This window comes from Apteryx mantelli, chromosome 1, assembly GCF_036417845.1.
Source record: "Apteryx mantelli isolate bAptMan1 chromosome 1, bAptMan1.hap1, whole genome shotgun sequence".
In the NCBI taxonomy this organism is placed as follows: Eukaryota; Metazoa; Chordata; class Aves; order Apterygiformes; family Apterygidae; genus Apteryx; species Apteryx mantelli.
The window spans coordinates 36,053,867-36,076,018 of NC_089978.1; the positions used below are offsets into that span (position 1 = coordinate 36,053,867).

The 22,152-nt window shown below is 36.0% G+C and overlaps 1 protein-coding gene across 4 annotated transcripts in view; it reads left to right on the top strand.

Moving 5' to 3' along the window:
* VWA8 (von Willebrand factor A domain containing 8) overlaps window positions 1-22,152 on the top strand; it is a 194,192-nt gene that overhangs the window by 133,420 nt on the left and 38,620 nt on the right. For 3 of the 4 annotated variants that reach the window (XM_067292461.1, XM_013948313.2, XM_067292475.1), the window contains exons 30-37: window positions 594-710; window positions 1,193-1,257; window positions 1,358-1,483; window positions 2,223-2,332; window positions 4,402-4,556; window positions 6,310-6,511; window positions 12,825-12,906; window positions 15,385-15,589. In XM_067292461.1, coding sequence (XP_067148562.1) covers window positions 594-710; window positions 1,193-1,257; window positions 1,358-1,483; window positions 2,223-2,332; window positions 4,402-4,556; window positions 6,310-6,511; window positions 12,825-12,906; window positions 15,385-15,589 — 1,062 coding nt within the window. Of the gene's footprint in view, window positions 1-593; window positions 711-1,192; window positions 1,258-1,357; window positions 1,484-2,222; window positions 2,333-4,401; window positions 4,557-6,309; window positions 6,512-12,824; window positions 12,907-15,384; window positions 15,590-21,911; window positions 21,993-22,152 lie in introns of those variants that run through there. The other variant, XM_067292466.1, reaches the window with a different exon arrangement.

The window sequence follows — 22,152 nt, forward strand, 5'->3', positions numbered from 1 at the left end:
TCCGTCAGCTGTCTGAGGGTGCAGCTCATAGAAGGATTTTCACATACCAGGATTTTTAATAAGCTCCTAGGTATCTGAAGTATTAGCTATGAGAGAAGTACTGAGCCATTCCTTCTCTCATCAGTTTTATGTATAAGTATATAATATAAATAATGGATGTTTCAGAGTAATGCTAAGAAAACATATAAAAACAGAAGCTAAATATTTTAGTAACATGGCAGAACAAAACTGATATGTCTTTTACCTGTAGTTAACTGCTAATGGCTGCTGTAGGTGACTTACAGCTTGGGTATGTAAGCTGTACTAGTCCACTTTCTAGAGCCTATGCAAAAATTAATGTGAGCTGTAAGATAAAAGAATATGGAAAAATGGAAATATAATTCCAGTCCTTTAGCATGTATTTACTTGTTCAGTTAAATTTATCCATCAACTTTCAAATGATCCAAGAGCATTCAGCCTACATTTCCCAGCAAAATCCATGTTGTCTTTTCAAAGCGTCTTAGGTTGCTAGATTTGCAAAGGTGCTTCATATAGATTTGATGTGGTCTCTTAAATGGGCTTGAGATGAACACAGATCTGCTTTCCATTTACAGAGTAACGTTGTGTTGTTGCTGGATACAAACAATGGTGCCCTTCGCCGACTTTTGCTCTTACCAGATACTCAAGAGACTCCCAAGAAAATATCTTGGTGGAGCAGCAAGGAAGAGACGGTGAGAAGTAGCACCTAGCTATACTATACCAAATTAATTTGGCACTTAAAGCTCAATATTGGAAAAATTGCTCCAGGATGGTTTCTCTTACTGTTTTTAGAGCCTAAGCACTTAATTGTTTCCTCCTGTGTATATTTAAATGCCTTACACAGAAAATAGCAGTTATGGAATGATGATAGATATATAAATAAGTCATACTGTCTGAGGATATGTATCTTTAAAAAAAAATCCCTCTTTGGAAATAGAACTGGGAATAACAGAACATTTTATTATGAAGGATTATGTTCAAAATAACAAACTCAATTATGATGCAATTATATGACTTGGGACAAGGGGGGATAGATAGCATTTTGAGACATAATAAATGTAGTGAATGATTCTAAGTAAAGGAAAAATGTGGTACACTTTCAAAGGAGTGAGAAAAACTCACTCTGAGATTGATCTAACAAACCCTGACTGCTGTATGACATATTTTTATACAGAACAACTACAAAATGTGCCGAGAGTTTTCACACAAAAACTGGCTGGTGTTCTACAAAGAAGAAGGGTGAGAGTTAAATTTTATGCTTTTATTATACTGATTTTTAGTAGACCTCCTCATGTACACCTCTATCTAATTATTGTTTTCTTGGCTTCCAATTTTACAGAAACCACCTTGTTGTATTGGATGTACTGGAGGGTCAAACTCATACCATCTCACTTCCAATCAATCTCAAATCTGTTTTCCTGGTGGCTGAAGATCGGTGGCTGTTGGTGGAAAACCAGACGAATCGGTCAGTTAAGCCTGGTTTTCTTTATGGTATTATTTCTTGTTTGTGTTCAGGTTATGTTCAGGAGCTTCACTTCTGGTCTCAGACCATGTGGTGCCAGGTATTGTATTAGCACCAAATAAATTATGAATATTTGAACATGCAGATCAATGTTTGCATGCACAGGTATCTCACAAGAGAGACACAAAAGTTGCTTTTTTGGCTTTCATGAATGGCTAGACACGTACAGTTGGTGTTTCAGATGCAGATTTGGTGAAACTGCAGGTAGGCATGCAAAGTAAAAAATACAAAGGATATGCCTATCTAAATATATGCCTCTGAAAATCTAGAGTAGGTTTGACTGTGTGCATGTTAATTTCTGTTTTTAAGAGGTGGTGTTGATCTTTAGAAATGAGAATGTTAGTGGACTTAGCTTTGAAAATACAGCCCCATAGTCCAGGATTAGTGCCTGCTTGCTTTACTTCATAGTCACATGAAAGAAATAATACTTTTCTTTCTTACTTTTATATACTTGCGCAGCAAATAAAAGTGTGTAAATAGTTACCAGAAGGCAAATCTGCCTCTGGCTGGCTCACCCTCTCCTATCTCACAGATGTTTGGTAAATCATATTTAGTTTTAGGAAAAGGTGTTGATAACCTTGTTATATAAACATAGAATGTTTTTGTTATTTCAGAAAATTAAAGTCCTTGTTTAGAGTTACAGATTTAATCGGGAATTATTATAAACATGTATCCTTTACAGGAAATTTCTTTTAACCAAGCGTGCCCATATGGAAGCTGAAGACAGTGAGGTCTGCCAGCTGTATGCACTGAGTGAAGAGCCAGCTGACAAGGGATTTGGCTTAACAACAGGTATTGAATGCAAGCTTGACTTGTTCTTTTTTTTTTTTTTTTTGTCATTTCTGTGTTTGCAGCTGCACAAACAAGGCTCTTTTACTTTAAAGGTCTGAGTAACCTTCTTCCTGATTTTTTTTCCTCCCCTTATCATGTTTAGTTAATAATAATATTTCACAAAGCATGACAAATTCTGTGCTCAAACTTCAGGCTGTTTGAATAAAATAACTTTGTTTCATTGTAACATTTAGTAGCCTCAGTCATGGACTTGTAGGAGAGCTACAAGGATACAGGATGGAAAAGAACAGAAGACAGCTAGGCAGGAATTAGAACATAGGAATAGAAGGGATGAAATATGTTGATGAGTCCAGTCTGTACACTGTTGTAGGTGTGCTCTACACACTCAGACGAGCTAGAAGACATTTCCCAACCCCAAAATATGTAAGAATATATTTTCCCAAACATATAATAGGCATACTCTTAATACAGAGCAAAAGCCACAGTTCATAAAAGTGTGCAGAAGGCTGAAGCCATCACACCTGTGTTATAAAATAGGGGAGATTTGTTCACTGAAATTCACAGATGACGCTAGAAAGTGAAGCATGTTTTATGCTACAGAAAAAGGCAGAAACCGCCAATGGTCATCATTCTGCGCTGTAAGAAAATGGGATAACATGTCTACCTTCAGATTTGATGGCAATTTCAACCCTGAGCATTTGGTCAAGGTACACAAAATCTTTAGTCTACCTGGTTTAATACCACTAGAGTATATGTACATCTTACCTAATAGTTTATAGGCTTTGGCCTATTCACAGTGTGTCTAAGAGAGAGGGGAAAAATAAAGAAATCACTTTATATGTATTAAAGGGGGAAAAATTTCTTCTTGGTCCTTGTGGCAGACAAACGTAAGTATGAAGAATAAGATTAACATAGTGTAAACATGATACAAGCAAATATTATTGACAAACAACAAATAAGGCTTATTTTACACAAACAACAACAAATTGAATACCAAGGACTTATCACTGCTTAAATACCCAGGATCCTTTTTATCTGTTGTACAGTTTACTCTATCAGCTTATCAAACTCCATCAGAAAGCAGTAATTTCCTTCCTCCTACTACCTTATTTAGAAACCATAATAGAATGTTAATCCTCAGATGGGTAGAAACCTTATTATAATTTCCAATCTAGAAGTATTTGTGAGCAATTAATAGCTGCCTGCTTTTCGTGCTATTTTTATCCTCTTTTTTTTTTTAATCTTCCAATATAAAAAGTCATCATATTCCCTCTTCACTTTTTCCAAATCATTTACCAAACCCAGAATGTAACATCTTCAGCCTGTTCTCACTCTTGAGGCAGAACTCATGGAGAGGAATTAAGAAAATGTAGACCAGTTTGGGTTTTCCACTGACCCAAACCAGTAGCCCATTCATCCTCTGAGGGAAGAAAGATTTTCTCCTGCTGCCAGGTAAAGGAGATAGCATGCTGATTCAAGAGAAGCAGTGTATGCTGCAGAGCTAAAGATACTGGGTTCTGACTGTGTTGATAATTTGAGGCAAGGTAAAGTGTTGTTACATTTGCACAGAATAAAAGTTGGTTTTCCTTAGCTTAAAAAGAAAGAAAACTAAACCATTATTACCGTAAATCTGTTACAAATAACATAAATATTTGATTGCAAAGCCAGAGACAGTCACCAAGAAATGTCAAATTGACACTTACCTGTGCAAACCTACATTTTGCCTCTTCGTGCATTTGCTTGCTAGCAATCTTTAATGATATGATCACATGCTGTTCTATTCCACAGTATTCCTCCCTCATTTGCATAGTAGAGGGCAAAATTAAGTGTTACAAGCAACTACAAAACTAGTGTTTCCTGATATAAGCACTTAACTTTACAAACATAACATTATTTCCTAACCTTTTTTTTCTATGTTATAGTGTGGTATAATCAAATTTTCTGCTTTTTAGGAAATTTATGTTCAAAATAATAGCAATGATTAGTGCTCAGCACTCATAGAGTTAATATTGTTTCCCATTGCACATCTGGATTTAATGATTTTCATTTTGTTTAATTTCCCTGTTTAGCATCAGAACTGTGTGTGCCACATGCAGTTTCAAGTGACCAGCTATCTTCAGAAAACCTCAGTGCAGCTGTGGGACAAAAGATCAGCTCCCCCAACAGGATTTTCTCAGATGAACATAATTATGCTACTATTGTTATTGGTTTCCCAGACCTCTTGGTAAATACTCAGCGTTATTATACAATGAAGTAATATGATCTCATTTGTTCTGTAACCAATTAAGTACCTGTTCACCAAATGATGTGGAGGAAGAAGGGAATGACAGTAAATGATCAGTTTGTGGAATGTATATTATTTGTTGCGATAGTCTAATCTAAAAGGACTTCAGAGGAGTTTGAAAAAATAAAAGAAACCAGGCAACATAATATCCGGTGTAAACAAAATTCATTGTAGGTAAATTTCAAATATTGCTGTTTAGAGGAATATTTTATAAATAATGTGCTTTGATAGATTTTTTAATTAAATATAACTACTCAGAAAAATGATAGTCATTTTGGACTATTCAGTGTGAACTTTTGCTCAGTGTGCAGCATTTATCAGGACTCTGGATTTAAGAAGAAGAAACAAGGCTATAACCCCCTTCACTATTTATTGTTGTGATTAAGTATAAATACTGCATGTAATTGCATTCACTCTGTTTCCAAAAATCCTGTGACATAAATAGAAAAGGACCAGAAAGGAAAGTGAAACTTAACAGTTTACTGACTAAGGCTGTAGCAAGGAGTGGAGATAAACACAGAGGACATAAAAGAGGTGCATTTAATTCTTTCAATGTATTTTTATTTACTATTTAGTGATACATAAAGAGGGTGATGTTTATAGAATAAATGATTGTGTGTCATGTTTGCATAATATGTTGGTGCAAATTAGAAAATTTCACTATTAACCAGAATGAATTTTGGAAAAGCCAAATGACAGAAAAAAATACTCTGAAATCCAAATATTTCATGAAAATACCATATATAGTAAGACATTCTCTGTGTCCTTGCAGTTAGTTTTTGATTTTTTTGTGATTTAGATTTATATTACCAGATTGATTATACTTGCTCCTTATTTCATGTGTATGTTAAAAAAACAGTTGTGAGTTCATTATTAGGCAAAGGAGGCAGCCTAGAAGAGGGAGTGCTACAGATGCTACACCCCTCAGGACTGGGGCCCTGTCTTTCCAGACAGTGTGCTTTTAACTGTGGTTTTAATGTGTTTAACTGTGAATGTTGAAGAAAGAATGCTAAAGGTGAATGCTAGGGGTGGAAAAAAACTCCATATTCAGACCCCTAAATCCCCTAAGTTTAGGTGTTGATGGTGTAGGTGTTTACATATGAGCAAGGTATCCATGCTCTTATTTATAGTAGCAATGCTCAGCTGACCAAATGTAAAGGTATTAAAATCAGATGATTTGCTCTGTAGACCCTATTGATTGGGAGATGAAGCATCTGGCTCACATGTAGATACCTACATTTATGTCTCTGAACATGGAGCTGAATCTGAGCCTTAGTGTCTACTTTGGGATTCAAGACTGAAATATCTGTTTGCATTTATCTAGAATAATGAGAATTTAGATTATAGTAATAGTTCACTATATTAAACCCTTTTATATAGTTTGGTTCCAGATGAGTCTATTTCAATGCTTCCTGCTCCTGGTTTGATACAAAAAAAGTGTTGATTCAACTCCAAATCATCTGCCTGACTTACTGAAGCTAGTATAGGTGGTCTGTTGTTTGTCACTCCTTTATAGGTAGTTTTAATGACAAAATAATCCAGGTCTTTTCCTTGTCCTGTGGTGACATGAGAAGTAACTACAGTAGCTACATTTGATTTGAAATTGAATGTGAAGTGGAACTCATCAAGACAAGTTTGTTCATAGGTTCAATAACAGAAACTTTTTATTCAACAGAATCTTTTTCTCTTGCAGTCTCCCAGTGAAGTGTATAGCTGGAAAAGAAACTCCTCTCTGAGTCGCAGACATGCTTCTCCTTCTGATCCATTTTATTATGGAGCCCGGAGGAAAACAGGAGCTGCAAAACAAACCAATTGTGTAACTTTATTGGCTTCTAATCAAATAGTCAGAATTTTAGCACCCGGAGATGTGCCTTTGAAAGACATTTACCCAAAAGGTAAGAGGTTCATATACTTCCACTGCAACGACTATACACAGTTGTTTTTGTTTTTTAAACTGCAATCACTCATGAAATTTTACAAAGCATTTTTAAGGAATTATGAAACAAGTATCTGAGGAGAAAATAGAGTAGTCACACACATTTTGCTAATTTTAAAATTAATTCAGACCTTACTAAACATGCTAAATTATACCTCTGAGGAATTAATAGGCTGCCTACACTGTGAGTATTCCAGTAGATGGGATCTCACTCTGCTCGCACTGGGAATCAGCTACAGGAATGTAATTGTGACAGTTCAGCAATGAATCTGCACCAGTATTCCCAATCTCTGCTTGGTGTCACACAGGCACACAGGTTACAATAATAAGAAATGCCTTATTTGTCAAACCAATTGTCTAGCTCAATTTTCTGTTGCCCTCTTGGGCAATAGGAGAGGCTAACTAGGGAGTGCATGTGAGCCCAGCCACTTTCTTCAGTTTCTTTCCCCTCATACTTCCTCAGCCTTCACAATTGTTTTATGAGGGATGTTGGAGGGGACATCCCAGCCTCAGGCTTTTAATCTCCTTTTATGGACCTGTTGTCCATGAATTTGTCTGGTCCCTTTTTGAACTCGTCTGTCTCCACAGCAAGTTCACAAGTTCGCTACTCTCTGTGATGAACACAGAAGTGCCCCTCCTTCTAGCATTGCAGGGTTTGGTGTGTAACAGTTCTGCATTCATCTTACCTATCCCCTTCATGATTTTGTAAACCTCAGTCACTTCTGCCCTCGGCCTTCTCTTCAAACTGAGGAGACCCAGGCTTTTTAGTTCTTCTCGTGTTCAAGAGCATGAGCATCATTCATGTATAGCAAAACTGTCCTCCTGATGAACACAGGTGTAGGCTGATGAAACAGGTGTAGGCTATGGACCTTCAGACATTTTTATGCTGCTCTGTCAAGCTTTCTGTTACCATTGTATCTTTACCTTCTTTAGCCAGAGTGACTAAAAATGTCCTAATGAATGCCAAATCACAGAATTTGTGAGTTTTGCATTAATTACCTCTAAAAGTCTCCAAAGAAAGATCACTACCAGAAAAAAATCTGAAATATTTGTTTGTGGTAGATTGGCAGTTTTTTTGAATTCATCAACACAAGAATCTTTTCCTGATTTGTGTTATATGAACTCTTCATCGTAGAATAAATTGTTTTATTCTAAATTAACCCACTTTTCAGAAATAAACAATTTAAAATATCTGCCCTCATTTAACACAGATTAACTTCCCTTGTAGAGAATTCCTTTTAATTTATTACAAAAAGGATAGAAAAATAGTTGGCTGAAAATATTTACTTGACTAAAGAAGCAAAATCAAGGAAATAAACAGGATAGAAAAACGAAGTTACCTAGATTTGCAAAGGAAGGGTTAACTTTTGAAAAGTTTAAACTGAATAAAACAGAATTAGCATCAATATCTTCAAACTAATTACACCACCTCAAGCTGTAATCCTGTCATAGTTCATAAACTATTAAATGATCAGACTGGGTTAATTTTTTGCAGGCAGACTGAAGTGGATGATATAAGAATTCAGAAAGGAAATCTTCTAAGCTTTTGTTGAATTAGTTCATTAATTTGGGAGGGAAGGAGAGATACAGTGCTTCCAAACGCAACCTAAAACTGAGATCATTAAGGAGGTATTTATAAAAACATTTTAAGTTGCTGTGTCATATTAGCAATTTATAACACTAGAGTGATATAATTAAAAGCCAGGGGACATTTTTCATGAAGGGAAGAAGCCTGGATACCAGTGACCTGAGCAAATTCTCTGTCTGAGAATTGGCTTCTGTCTGACAGATCAGTTTCGTTTATATCAACTGAACAAGATATTAACTTTTTTCCCTCAAGTGTGGTGAAATTTTCTCGTGAATAGTGATTGATAGCTTTAAATTTATAGAAAATTTTATGAGGTATAGTTTGTAATGTGCTTTGGGGCCGTTTAAGTTGAAAGATTCCAGGCTTTCTTTAAGATCATTATCATTGATTTTTTTTTCTAAATCACTTTTGAATTTATGAATTGCAGAAATTGATCCTAACTGAATCATGTTTAATTTGACCTTACTGATATGATTAAATTAGACCTGAGCAGGACTCTAGGTTTTCTATTCAGCCTTTTTTCAGAATTTCAGACATATTTCTTTTTTCAGTACATGGTTAGTTTTCCCCATGGGGAAGGAACTACCAGTGGAGTCCTGCTACTCAGCATGTTTATGAAAAGCCTGGAAAAATGAGCGAACAATGAAGTGACACTGTTTGCTGATGATCCTGGATGTTATTCATGGTAGAATGGGTTCTCCGTGAAGAGTTATAGGACTATAATGCTGACTATGCAATAAAATGGCAGATGAAATTCAGTATAGATAAATATAAAGTAATATACGTGAAGGAAGAAAATCAATCCTAATTCCCCATCTAAAACGATGGTCTGTGACCATTACATCTCAGGAGCATGATTTTGGAGTTATGATAGACAGTTCCATTAAAATATCAGTTCAAATCTCAGTAGCAGTCAAATGTTAAGAATTATTAGGGGAGGAGCAAAAAAAAAAGACAGAAATTCTTTGTGCTGTTGTCTAAATCCATTCTTGTTCTGAATCTAGTGCTGTGTGATTTTGGTCCCCCATCTCAAGGTGGCAGATAAATGAACTGGGAAAAGTTCAGACAAGGGCAACAAGGATGAGCAAAGCTGCATCAGCCAAATCTCCTGAATGTAGAAACAAGATGAATAAAGTGGTATATAGTGGAGTTCTACAAAATCACACATGGCATGGAGATATGGAAAAATCAATAATTTTACAATCTGTCACTACCAGAGCTAGGGGGCAGCAGGTGAAGCTAGTAGGAACATCATCAAAACAAACACAAAGAGGTGGTTTCTCACACAAGAAGGAATCAACCTGTGAAACCCCTTGCCAAAGTATGTTGTGAATGCAGAAGCATGGATCCTTGGGAATATTTGACAAATTCATGGGAGGTTACCAAATATATAGAAATAAAAATATAGGTACTGCATCCAGCTCCTGGATTGGAACTGGTTGGTGACTGAAGGAAAATACTGAATATGCTTGCCCAGTTTTTATGCTTTTCAAGCTCTAGCTACTCTCGGAGACAGGATATTAGGTTGGAGGGACCTAGTATTGCCATTGTTGTGCTCTTAAATTCATGGCATGAGTCCAAAATCTTTCCAAGTGAAAACAGGGAAGAGAGAAGGAAAGAGAGATATGCATTCATTGGACACACTTGGAAGGTGAGATTGTAAGATACAAGTTTTTACTGTGCCTGATTGGGATCCAATATTTGCAACCCCTTCTGCTAGGCTGTTGTTTCCTCTGAAGTTTGCCTCTCAGTCTACTGATTCACAGACTATTTAATTGAATGTAAATGTAACTGCTACCAGTAGCTGCTTAGCATACTGCTATGGAGCCTTGGAGGTTTGAGTATTGCCCATTCCTGTGTGCTGCGTAACTCAAGGGTGGCCCATAGACAATTCCTCTGTGCTGTTGTTTCTGTGCTGGAAACCTATAGTTATTTACCTACAAATAAGTTGTATAAGGCTTCATTCTTAAGCCTTTGGATCCTCTCCTGGGAGATGATATAGTGAAGCAAAGGCATCATGTTACATAGAATTGAGCATGTGGCAGTCCCTTGGTGTTCTTGCACTAACGTCTTATGTTGCTTTGAGAAGTTGTTTAATGTTCTTGCTTCAGTTTGCGTATCTGTCAGGCTTTTTTCCCCATCTTCTTGGACAACTGGTCAGTTCTGGCACACAGCCTTCCATTTCTATTAATAATTCAAAGTACTCAGCCAAACTCTAGCACACTCCAGTACATATTACCAAAGCTGTTCCAGGAACAACAAGCAAAGAAATTGTTTCCTTTATGTTTTATTGGAACTGTAAACTAGGGTAGTAGTTGTGTTTGAAAAAGAAACTATAACAAGTAATAATTTCCCCAAAGACTGCCAGATAAATATATGGCCACAGAGTATAAACTCAGACAAGATCATGGCAGAATCCAACAAGTAAATATTAATGTTTACTCTAAAAACAAGGCTATAGAAATGAGGGCTACTTGAGGGCAAATATTTACTTTGCTTCTCAGCAGTCTCCATATATGAATTTAAAATAACAGACTATTACTGAGTGTATACTCTCTGTTAGTTACTGGAACGACATGTAGTGTAACACACAGAATTACAGAAATAACCTCAATACGTCATCTAGTCCATCTATTTGTATAGGAATAGGATGACACATGTTTAGACTCTTCTTCACTGATGTTTGTCAAACCTTTATCTTAAAAACCTCAATTGAAAGAGATTCTAAAGTTTTCCTGAGGGGCCTATTGCAATGCTTCGCTCTCCTTGTATTATAAAAGTTCTTCATAGTATCCAGTCTTTTTTGCTGTAAAAGAAGCTGAATTATTCATCTTACCTTCACCCCATCAGGGTAATACTGCCCTCTTTATGAAAGTCTTTTAAATACTATGGGATGTGTGTTTTATTTCCTGTAGTCCTTTTTTTTTTTTTAGACCAAAAAGTTAATCCCTTAAATTTGACCTTACAGTCCATCTGTTCAAAACTTCTCACTGCATTCTTTGTCACCCCTGGGATTATCTTGTGTGTTTACATTTTCCTTTAAGTTTGATGTCTAGAACTAGACATCTGTGCTGGAAACATATAGTTATATAGAATACCTAGAGGTATTCTCCCTCAGGCCTCAGCAAAAGAAGAATAGTCACTACACTTGTTTAGATCATATTAATATATGCATATTTGTTACATGTTACATATTTGTAATATATATATTAATACATTCATATTAATATAAGGCCTGACTTTTTTTTTCTATCCTGGCAGCAGCATAGCACCATTGATTCGTACTTTGTATGTTGTTCATTGTAAGATCTTTGACTGCCATACTGAGGCCTGGGCAGTTTTTCCTGTGTTGCATTTAAACATTTGCTTTTGCTTTCTTTAGCTTCCTATTCTGCAGTCCTTTGTCTTTTCCTAATTTAATTTGGTTGATTTGTGTTATCTCTCTAATCTATCAAAGTAATTTTTAATTCTTATTTTATGGTTCTACCCCTTCTTGTTCAGTATCATCTACATGTTCTGGATCTTCATCAGAATTTAATGTGCATTTTATTCTGCATTTACCACCTAGAGAGAGAGCACATTTATAAAGACTAATACAATCTAGGCAAACCAGAAAGTGCTGTGTCACCCACAAACCTGTAATTTTTCCACCATTTTTGCTACTTCTTTTGTGTTTGATATTTATATTTTTTACGAAAGACCAATAAGGTCAGCATATATGCTACTGTAGCTAGCCTAGGGTGCTCCTGTGGGTTATTCTTTACTTGTTTGAATGTGTGTGCTGTATGCAAGCACCCATACTTCTGCAGGTAACAACAGGTTCTCCTACAGCTCAAGTAAGTGAAAGATATGCTGTTCCAGATGAAAATCTAGAGTTTCATCTATTGAGAGTGGTATTTTGTATCCATATCATGCAGTGTAATTCAGTCTTCTGGTTTCCCTTCTGCAAGGCTTAGTCCTCCTGCTCCACGCAGGTGAAAGCCAGCTCCTAACTGAAAGCCCCTTCTGCACCCAGGCAGAGTAGGCTCACCTGTCTGCAAAAGCCAGTATAGACAGACAGACACACATACACATGCACACACACAGGCACTCTCTCTCCTATATTTCTGAGGGAGGAAGCATAGTATTAGCAATAAATAATCATTAAATGTTCTAATAAACTAAATAGTAAATGCTTGATAGTCTAGGGCTTTTTACTATAAATTTATTTAAGTCTTTGCATACTGAGAATCTACGTGCAAGAAAAGTGGTTCAATGTAAGGCAAAAGCACTTGGTTTAGTATTCAGGTGGGAATTATAAGCACACAGTTTTGAAATGTTCCTCAATACACTTTTTAAGTCAGACATACAGCTGACATTATCTTCTGTGACAGAAAAAAGCGGTGACTTAGGCATTGCAATAACACCTGCTTGGTGCTTTTGTGAGTAGGACTATATTTGGGTGTAATTTTGACATCTGCTGTACAAATAGATTGCTCTTTTGCAGTTGTGCCTGCCTAGTCGCTCAGTATCAGAATAGTAAAACAATTCAGTGTTTGCAAGTTACATTCCTGTGTTGAATGTGAAAGTTTATCATTTTCTGACAGGTACTGTATAATGAAATGCTTAAATTCAATCTGCTAAATGCAAATTCAATAACCAGTTAATCATGCATCAGGAAAATAACATGTTTGTTGATTTTCAGATGTCACTCCTCCACAAACTGCTGGATACTTGGAAGTAACAGATCTCAACTCAAAGAAAATCAAATACATTGCTATTCCTAGGTAACTGATTTATTGATTAAAGCAGCCTCTTGTCTTACAGGAAGAGCAAACAGAATTTAGTGTGTATTATTGCTTCAGGATAAACAAATATTTCTTCTGATGTAGAAAGTCATTATCTACTTCATATCAGATTGCTGAGTGTTGTGAGAATAATTCATACCCAGTGTGTAAAATTCTGCAACTATTGTAGCATACTGTTTGTCAAAAATTTGTACCTATTTGCTAGCTGATACCAATGAAAATGTGGCAATTAATTAGTTAATATCAAAGGTAGCTTTGTCTTCTGATTTTCCTTTTCACTTCCTTTTCCCCTTCCCCATCTTCACCTACTTTAACCTCTGCCTTTTGTCTTTTTGTTTTGCCATCATTTTATGCTATCTTTCTTTTCCATTTTCTGCATCTTTAGTATCCAGCAGAGACAGGCAGGATGATCCTGTGTTAGATGTTAGGAAAACAGGAATCAAGTTCTGCTCCAACATAAAGTTCACCTTTGAAATCACTTTTGCTTCTCTGTGTTTTAATTTCCCCTTTGTAAAATATGCATTCCTTCCCTCACAAGAATTTTGCATAATAAATAGATTGAAGTAGTCAGCCTATACAGCTTCTGCATGGTTTTAACATATACCTGTCACCATTACAGAGCATATTCGCAAATATTTTATTATTTAAAAGTATATTTGGGTTACAAATTGTAATTTTCCATAATAATAATAATAATAATAATAATAAAGATTTCTGCTTTAAATAGAAGCCTCTCAATGACCCACATGTAAAGAGCATGTGTATGAAACCCACACATCAGGAATTTTATACTGATTTTTTTTTTTTTTTTTAGAATCCCGTCCACTCAATATTATCTTTGACAGTATTATTTGATTCTCTTTTAAATGAATTCTGCTTCATTAATCATATGTCAAATTTTTGAACTAGTAGAGATCTAATAAAGTCTAATTATTTATCTCTACTTTTTGTAGCATATATAATTTGTGGACAGTTTTAATTTCTTCAAAAAAGGATTACTTTTTGTATAGTGAGTGGGTTTCCTCAAATTACTTGCAGCCTTAACACAATCTTCCTTAAGAAAACATCTTTGTTTCAGAACTGTTCTTCACTTTATAATTGATCCAATGGCCTACATCTTGTACAGTCATTCAGAAATGTAAGGCATTAATATAGAGAGAGAGAACAACACTTTACACAGTGAATTTATTAGAAATTGCAAAGCCAAACTTCAGCATCATGAGCCTTAACCTAGTATGAGAATTTAAGCTACTTACCTCAAAATAAACCTAAGTAGAAGTCTTGATTAAAAAAAACTCCATTGGGAGGTGATAAATAAAGAAACTTTTCATATATGTGAATAATTCTAAGTGAAAACCTAAATACTTTCCTCCTTTCTGCAATAGTTAGTCTGGTCAAATGCTAAGATATCTTCTCTTCAGTTGAATTATTACATGGCATTTTCAGTCTTAGATAGAGGAATATGTGTTTATTTTACATGGGGGTCTCTTTCTTACAAGTTGTCTTCTAAAATAATATTAATTTTTTCTGATGCCAGTTCCCGATTTCAAACTCATATTAAAAAACAAGACATAGGAAGGTATTTCAGTTTCCCATTTTCAGTATAAGCATTCAAGCTAGTCAGGAAAGCGTCCTGTCTCTTAGAGATACGCTTATACATGTGGTTAGTTTTAATTATATAATTAAGTTCCATTCATTTCATTAGGGCTTCAACCTAATGGTGTTTTCCTGAATCCAAGTGTTATTGCTTCCTTTCTCTTCCACAATTATGAGCCTCGTATTAATTAGTGCCAGTTGCCAAGTCATTATGTGTGCCATTAACAGTACTGAAAAAGTGCAAAGAATCTTTTCTACTTTATCCAAATTTGCCTTCATATTACATAGCTATTAGACCCCCAGTTTCAGCAGTGTTTATCTGCAAGTTGACTGCCTGTTTAAAACAGGGCTAAGATTCTCTGCACCCAAAGCTGTGCTGTCTTTAAATGAGTGTTTAAATCTTCTTTTGTTAAAGCACTTGAGAGAGGTCGTTCTTTAAATTGATACAAAGATATTTTCCTCAGTGTCCAAGTCATGTTCTTTCCTTTTTCTTTTGTACTTTACTGTTTCACTGTAACACATTTTTTAAATTTTCCATATACTTTATAATTTTCTTTAAGGACTGATCTCCTTGAGACAGATGAGATATAGCAGTGGGTTAGGCAGCATGTTCCCTTTCAGCCTGGTCTTTTATACTGCTTTCATTATTATGCAGGTATCTTTGTCTCATCCAGTTTCAATAGGTGGCATGTTTCAGATAAAATAGTGTGTTTGCAGGGCTTAGTTAAGGTTCCTCTTGGAATGGGGATATAATTTATTTTAATTGCCACCTTATCTACAGAAATTTAGAAAAAAAACTCATTCTTCAACCTCTTTTTAATTGCAACTTTGAGATAAATCACATTCATGCTTGTTTTTCAGATCAGGTTCTCTCTCTCCGTATACATCTTGGCTGTCTAAGATCTCAGACACAGATGCCCTCTTGGCACCTCTGGGCAAAGTGGGTTTGGTTAGTGTGGACATGGGAGGTGGCGTGAGACTTTGGGAAACAGGACTCGACAGCCTCCAGCGTTCGCTGCAGGACTGGAGGAACATGATCGGACAAGAGGATGGTCGACCTGTGCAGGTAGGAGTTCCCAAACCTGAAGTGAAAAACATTTAACAAAATGGCGCAAATGAGTTTTCAGTTGGGAGAGGAGTGGAGGGAGTGCTGTGTTGAAAAACACCGTGAAGTAGGAATATACCTACAAAAAAAATTGAATAGATGTCTTAATTGAAAAAAAATCAATAGCTCAATTAGAAAGCTTATTTGTGACCCCTGTAATTACAGTTACTGACTGGTTCTTTATCTTGCAGTATTTGTATTTTTGCCAAACTCCAGTGCATTTAAATGTAAATTAATTCTTTGTCTCATGCTGATTTTTAACTGCAACTTTCAGAATGTAAGGTAGTGAAATTAATTTTAAAGGAAAACATGTATTTTTCCAGAATTCATGTATTTGGGGGAAAAAAAAATATTGCCTTTGTACTTTAGAAAAGAAACTTGAAACGTAGGTGGAAGATGCCTTGAGCTCAGAGTAGTGTCTTTGGCTGATTTTGAAAATCCTCCCAGCTGAGCACAGTTACAAGAGTCTCAATATAGCCATGTTCTCACGTGGAATGTTTGAGTAGATGTTGAAAATCTCCAGCACATACATGTAGCTATGCATGCATGGATATATGTGCACAGATGTTAATGTACTGGCTAATATGTATGATCACCATTGCAACATGGAGGTAATATTCAGGACTGTACAACTGCATTTTTAACTTTTGTTAGTGATTAGAAAATATATTATTTTACTTTGAAGAGCTAGAGTGTGCTTTAGGAGGACTTGATTTCTCCACCTTTAGCTAAGGAAGATCCTGTCTCCATCTACAGTTGAATTTATTCCTGTTGGTTATTTCTGTTTCATGAATTTCTATAACCACTTTTACAGAACATTAGAAAATGGGAAAACAGGTCGAATCTTCTCTAAATTAAATCTAAGTTTTTATTTACAAGGTGTCCAGCTACCTCAAGTGTGAGTGAGATTTATTAGGCAGAAAACATAGTTCTTTCACTCTTTTCCCACACTTGAGCTCCCTTTCTACAAGATGTTCTGCAACTATATAAACTTGTGCAACAACTGACGTGTTCTTGCTATTGGACCTCAGCAGATGTCTTTCATAAAAGTCATGAGAAAAGAAAACAGTTATCCAGTAGCACATTTGTGTGGTTACTTACTGCCTTACCAAGGCCATTTTTATTACCAACACAGTAACAACAGCACCATCTTATGGTCAGATGCAGTCGTTTTTCATAAGCCCAGTTTCATCTACTGCTCAAGTTGAGAGGATCAGGAGGAATAGTGACAGTTTTATTTGCTTTAATAGTGTTTCTCATTCTTTTTTATCTTTTGGGGTAACTTTGTCGTAGTTTTAACCAGTGGTGTTCCTGTAATGTCAATCATAGTCAACTAAACAGTAGAGAATACTGGCTTGGAAAGTATACATCATCAGAATATTTTAAGGTATCTAACTAGTAATGTCAAGTTTTATATTTCCATTACATTTTACAAAAAGGGTAAAAGGTTTTCCCACGGTCACAAAGCAATTTTCAAGATTTGTAGTAGAATTTCTCTCTCCTGACAGTCTGCCTCTCTAATTAGTAGGCACTTTTCAGGTTTTTAGTTAGATATAAGATAAAGATGCAGGAGTCATCTTCTTTCCTCTGTCAGTGCAGGATATATATAGCCCCAGTTAGTGGTTCATCAGAATTAAAAATGGCATATTGTTTGATTTAAACTAAAGGGCTGAAAAGAAACCTCCTATACAATCTTCAAACTTGCACAATTAACTAACTTCTATACTCCACATTACACACTTTACTTTAAATGGAAAGATAATGACACCTAAGAAATAAGCTTTTTTTTACAGAGGCATTACAGAGTGATAAACAGTAAATTAAAACTTACCATTTATTTATTTTACTTAAATTTCTCATGAGGTGATGAGTATGTAGTTTCTGTGAAAACTCCGTGCTCTGCTAATTGGAAATAAGGACCTAACTCAATCTTCCTAAGGATCTAGACATAAAAGCAGTACTTTATTAAGGCAGTTATTTCTGGAAATGAAAGGATTCTGTTAGCCTGAAAACATACCCTTGTAGATTCCCTGTGTAAGGTAAGCTTAGCAAGAACACCCATATTTCCTCTTCTAGAGACAATTATTTTGCTGAAAAAGCTGCAGCTAAATATTTACTAATACCTGTGTTTACAGAATTGAAAATATTTTTCAGCCACATGTTGATTCATTCATACAAGTGTATGAAAATCACATTCTACATATAATGTTTCATGCTCAAATTCTTGTTAAGTATCTTGGAGTCTAATGAAGCATCTCTAATTCCTTGACTAAAGCCATCGTTCTCAATCATTTTGTAGCAGAACCACACTTAAGAAAATGGGCAGTTTTCTACGCATCACTAGATTTCACTCCCCCCTCTCCAATTTCCCTTTCCCTAAAAGCTGCCATTGATGCATCTTTGCTCTTTCCTCCAAGCTACCACAGGCTCAGCAAAGCATGTTCACACCCACACGAGACCTATCTAGGTGGTTGGGAACCACTGCACCACAAAACACACAAAATCCCTCCATAGCTTCTGACTTTTGAAGGAAAAAGTATTAGAGGGCTTTCAATATAAATGTACTTTCAAAGAACTGGAAACAAGTCTCTGACCAGGTTTTAGTTGGAACTATTGCTAATATCATCTTGGGTTGTAGTCTGGCTTCCACAAACAAACATTAGATCTTAGAAACAAGCTGTATGTATGTAAGCAATAAAACAGAGGAAAACAAACAGCTGTTCCACTAATATTAAGCAATTAGGCTCCTATGATATAATGTTGAGGTAGTCTTCAGTCAACATCTGTTTTGTACCATTGATACACTCAGCAGAGTTCAAACTGCTGAAGCCTTGAGGCTATAAAAATAGTTTTTGGAAGTGTGGTTTATGTTTACATTTATCTGCATTTATGCAGGCATGTCAGAAATTTTGTTAATTTATTGAAGTTTTAAACTCAGAGTATGAGTACAGAATTCTGAAATAATTAAATCTGAGTACCGAGTACCTAAAATGCATTATCTAAACAGAATACAGGATTTTCTGAAGTTATGAGCTCTCTTTGAAATCCATAAATTGCTGAGTTTTCTCATTGCCTGATGTTTGTGTTTTTAAAATACTTTATTATCAAATATCTAAAAAGAATTTGAAAGACAAAGTCTTTCAAGTCTTGCTATTAAAGTTTCATGGCAACAGGCATACATATATAAGTTTGCAATACATTTTGCATCAAAGTTTTATTAATAGAAATTAAATAGAGAAAGCACTGACTAAGTTCTGGTATGGTTGGACTGTTATTTTTCAGTAAACATTGTTTACTTTTTTGTCTAATATAGTTACAGTACAATGCTTACATAAAAGTAGTTAAAAGTTAAAAGATACCTCATTTAGAGGTAGTTTAATAGGAAGTAAAGCATCATGCCCTTTAGGCACCTGTAGCTTCTGCAACTAAATTTTTATTTGTTTCTACATGATTATCAGCAAAACCATTTTTTTCTGTATTCATTACACTTAATGTTCTCTTGCTGTAAATTGTTGCCAGAAGTGTTCTGTGCTGTGTAAAAAATATGCTTGAAATGTCATCATTTTCAAAAGTCCCAGGACAAACCCACACCTTTTGCGTGCATAAAATTGTGCTTGGGTTGAAGGTTATGAAAGAGTTGGACTGTAATGCATAATAATATATATCAGAAATTCAAAATAGAATCACAGCTTTATTGGCAATCCTTTGCTAGTCTTGTTCCAGATAATATCACCATGCAAAATGACAACCAAAGTTGGTGATAATCTCTGTTATCTCAGTACCAAGAATGCCAAAGAAGTGATCTGATTGATCAAAAAAAAACCCCATTGTTATAATCTGAGATTTCTTAGGGGGTTTTTTTCTTTTTTTCTTGGGGTATGTGTTATTTGGTGTATGTGTGGAACCTGAAGTAGATGCATTCTTGCTCATGTGCTTCAGATGAGCTTTTGCGCGTTTCTGGCTGTATATGAAGGCCTAAGGAGTTAAGTGTCTGCAATTCTCTTATTGCCTATGGACTCTTCCCTCTCGTTTTCTTTTGGCATTGTAGCAGGCATTCCTCATAGACACTTGGGTACCTAATTTTCAAGCTAGCTTTGTGACGAAGTCTTTACATCTTCATCCAAGTGAATAGCTAACAAGCAAAAAAAGGACTTCTTTCCTTTTTCCCATCTGTCAGCTGTAATCCCCAAAACCAACATGACACACTTCTCACCAAATGTTACATCTGGTGATCCTGGAAGGTCCCGGACCTCAAGGGCTCAAGGCCTGCCTGTTTCACTGACTTCATCAAGGTTGGTTGTTCCTTACATCTCTTTGGCTTAGGACGGAGGCCCACTCTACTTAGGTGTGCTGTATAGGTGTCCATTTTCCTCAGGAACTTACAAATCCAGAAATGTTTGGCTCAGACTATATCTGCTGTAAGAGCTCACATGGTTACTTGAATGATCCAAAATCAGCCAATTCACCATCAAGATCACATACTGTAGGACTTGGGTGAATGAAAGATACAGCAAATGTGAATACAGAGGGCACTGGCTTTGCTAATACCAACTTACTTAAAAATAGATAAAGTACCCAGCATCGATATTTCAGCTACTGGAAATTTCTTGTGCTTTGGATAGAAAAATGGCACCTATGCTCACCCAGTGTACAAATGCAGGCACTGTAAAAAAATCAGTAATGAAGCATCTCTATCCTCCAGTCTCTTTAGTCTCAAGGCTGATGTGCAACTCTCAGCACAAGATTTTTTCTCTCAACATGTTTTTTTAGTCTTGTACTTCTTTGTATCTGGGTCAATCCAGAAGATACATGTTGGAGATGCAGCGAGGCCTATTCAGGGCAATTTTGTACCCATTTGGTCAACTACTCAAAACATTTGGACTGCCCATGCTATTGAAGGCAGTTCACATAGTGCCTATTAGTAACAGTCAACATATCAGGGGCAGGCATTTACTTGGATAATTGCTTTGTATGAAACAAGGCCCTTCTGCAGACAAGAAGAAGCCTGGAATTTCTCTTGGTTTTTTTCCTCATTGCTTTTGTGACTTGACCTGGTCTCACCATTCTCTAGCAAAAAGTCAACTGAACAGTTAAGTCATGTTATAGCTGACAGCATCGCAAAATTGAGATGGTGGAAAGAATCCAGAAATACATATTAATGAGAGAAGTTCTTTTCTTCACACCATGACAAATGCATACCATTTGAATGGCAAATGCACTAGGGACAGTTCTGCAGTAGTATGTATAAATTCAAGGAGTACCAGCTCAGATATATTTTGTTAGAACAGGTCCTAGAAGTGGATTACTCAGCATGACTTAGATATATTTTGAATATGTTTAAGGCCTTGGCACTAAAAGGATACATAAATGAAATATATATAAGAGTAAAGATGGCTTTAGATTAAGGTTTTGGGAGATTTCATTCTTGATCTTCTGCCCTGGGGAACTGACAGGGCATAATTTTATGTCAAAGATGAATGCATTTATCTTAAATTGAGATTCCTTTTCCCAGTAGCACTAGAGACATGTTCTTGTTTTTGGTTTCTGCTGTGACTAGTTAACATTTTACTGATACAGTGTTCCCACGGAGCATGAATCTTTGCAACTAGCTAAATGGAGAGGTGAAAACATTAATTCATCCATCCCTAATTGTTTACCTTTAGACATCCCTAAATATTTAAATATGTAATTCTTGCAACATATGGAGCCAGTAAGTGTTATCATTGCTTTACAGAGGAGGGAACTGAGACAGAAGGAAGGCAGGTGACTTGTCTGGGTTCATACTGTGTGTCTACACTGCAGTGTCAGAGGTGGGATAAATGCAGTATATACCTGCAAGGTTATATAAACATGCTTTTGTACCTGTGTTGCCAAGCTGTGTGGTTTGAATATTCTTAAAGTATCTTGTAAGACTGTAATCACTGCAGATGTATCTAAGCTAGGTAAAAAAGTTGCGTGTAAACACAGTGCAGCCACCTAAGAAACAAATGTCAACTTTAGGTTGTTCAAGATTAAAACATGCCCAGCTGAGATGAGTATAGATTCAACAAAACCCAAGAGATGACATGGATTTTTTCTCAGATCTAAATGGCTGTCTTCTCTGCGTTCATAGCAGCATTCAAAAATGTTAACAGAACACGTTATGCTATGTCCTGTGAACAACAGGAAGGCATATTTTATGGTTCATGTCAGTAAGTAAAAAGTGCAGTGTATATGTATGTGTTCGTCACTATTAGGTGAAAAATTCAAGGATGTTTTGTTCATGTGTCTAATGTCTAAACAGCGTTTTGCTGAGTTCAGCAGCACTCAGCAGTGGTTCCCAAGATTCTGATTTTCTTCTGCAACCCATCATTTCACCTGTTTTTGATTTGCTGAGGTAAACAGCAAATGCTGAGCAGCTGTTATGGGATGTCAGGTCCACCACTACAAATGTGTACGTATTTCAACTGAAGCCTGGTGTTAAACTGGAGTTAAAGTTGAGTACATTTTAAAAGTAATTGTTATAATCCCCAAAATGTCAGATT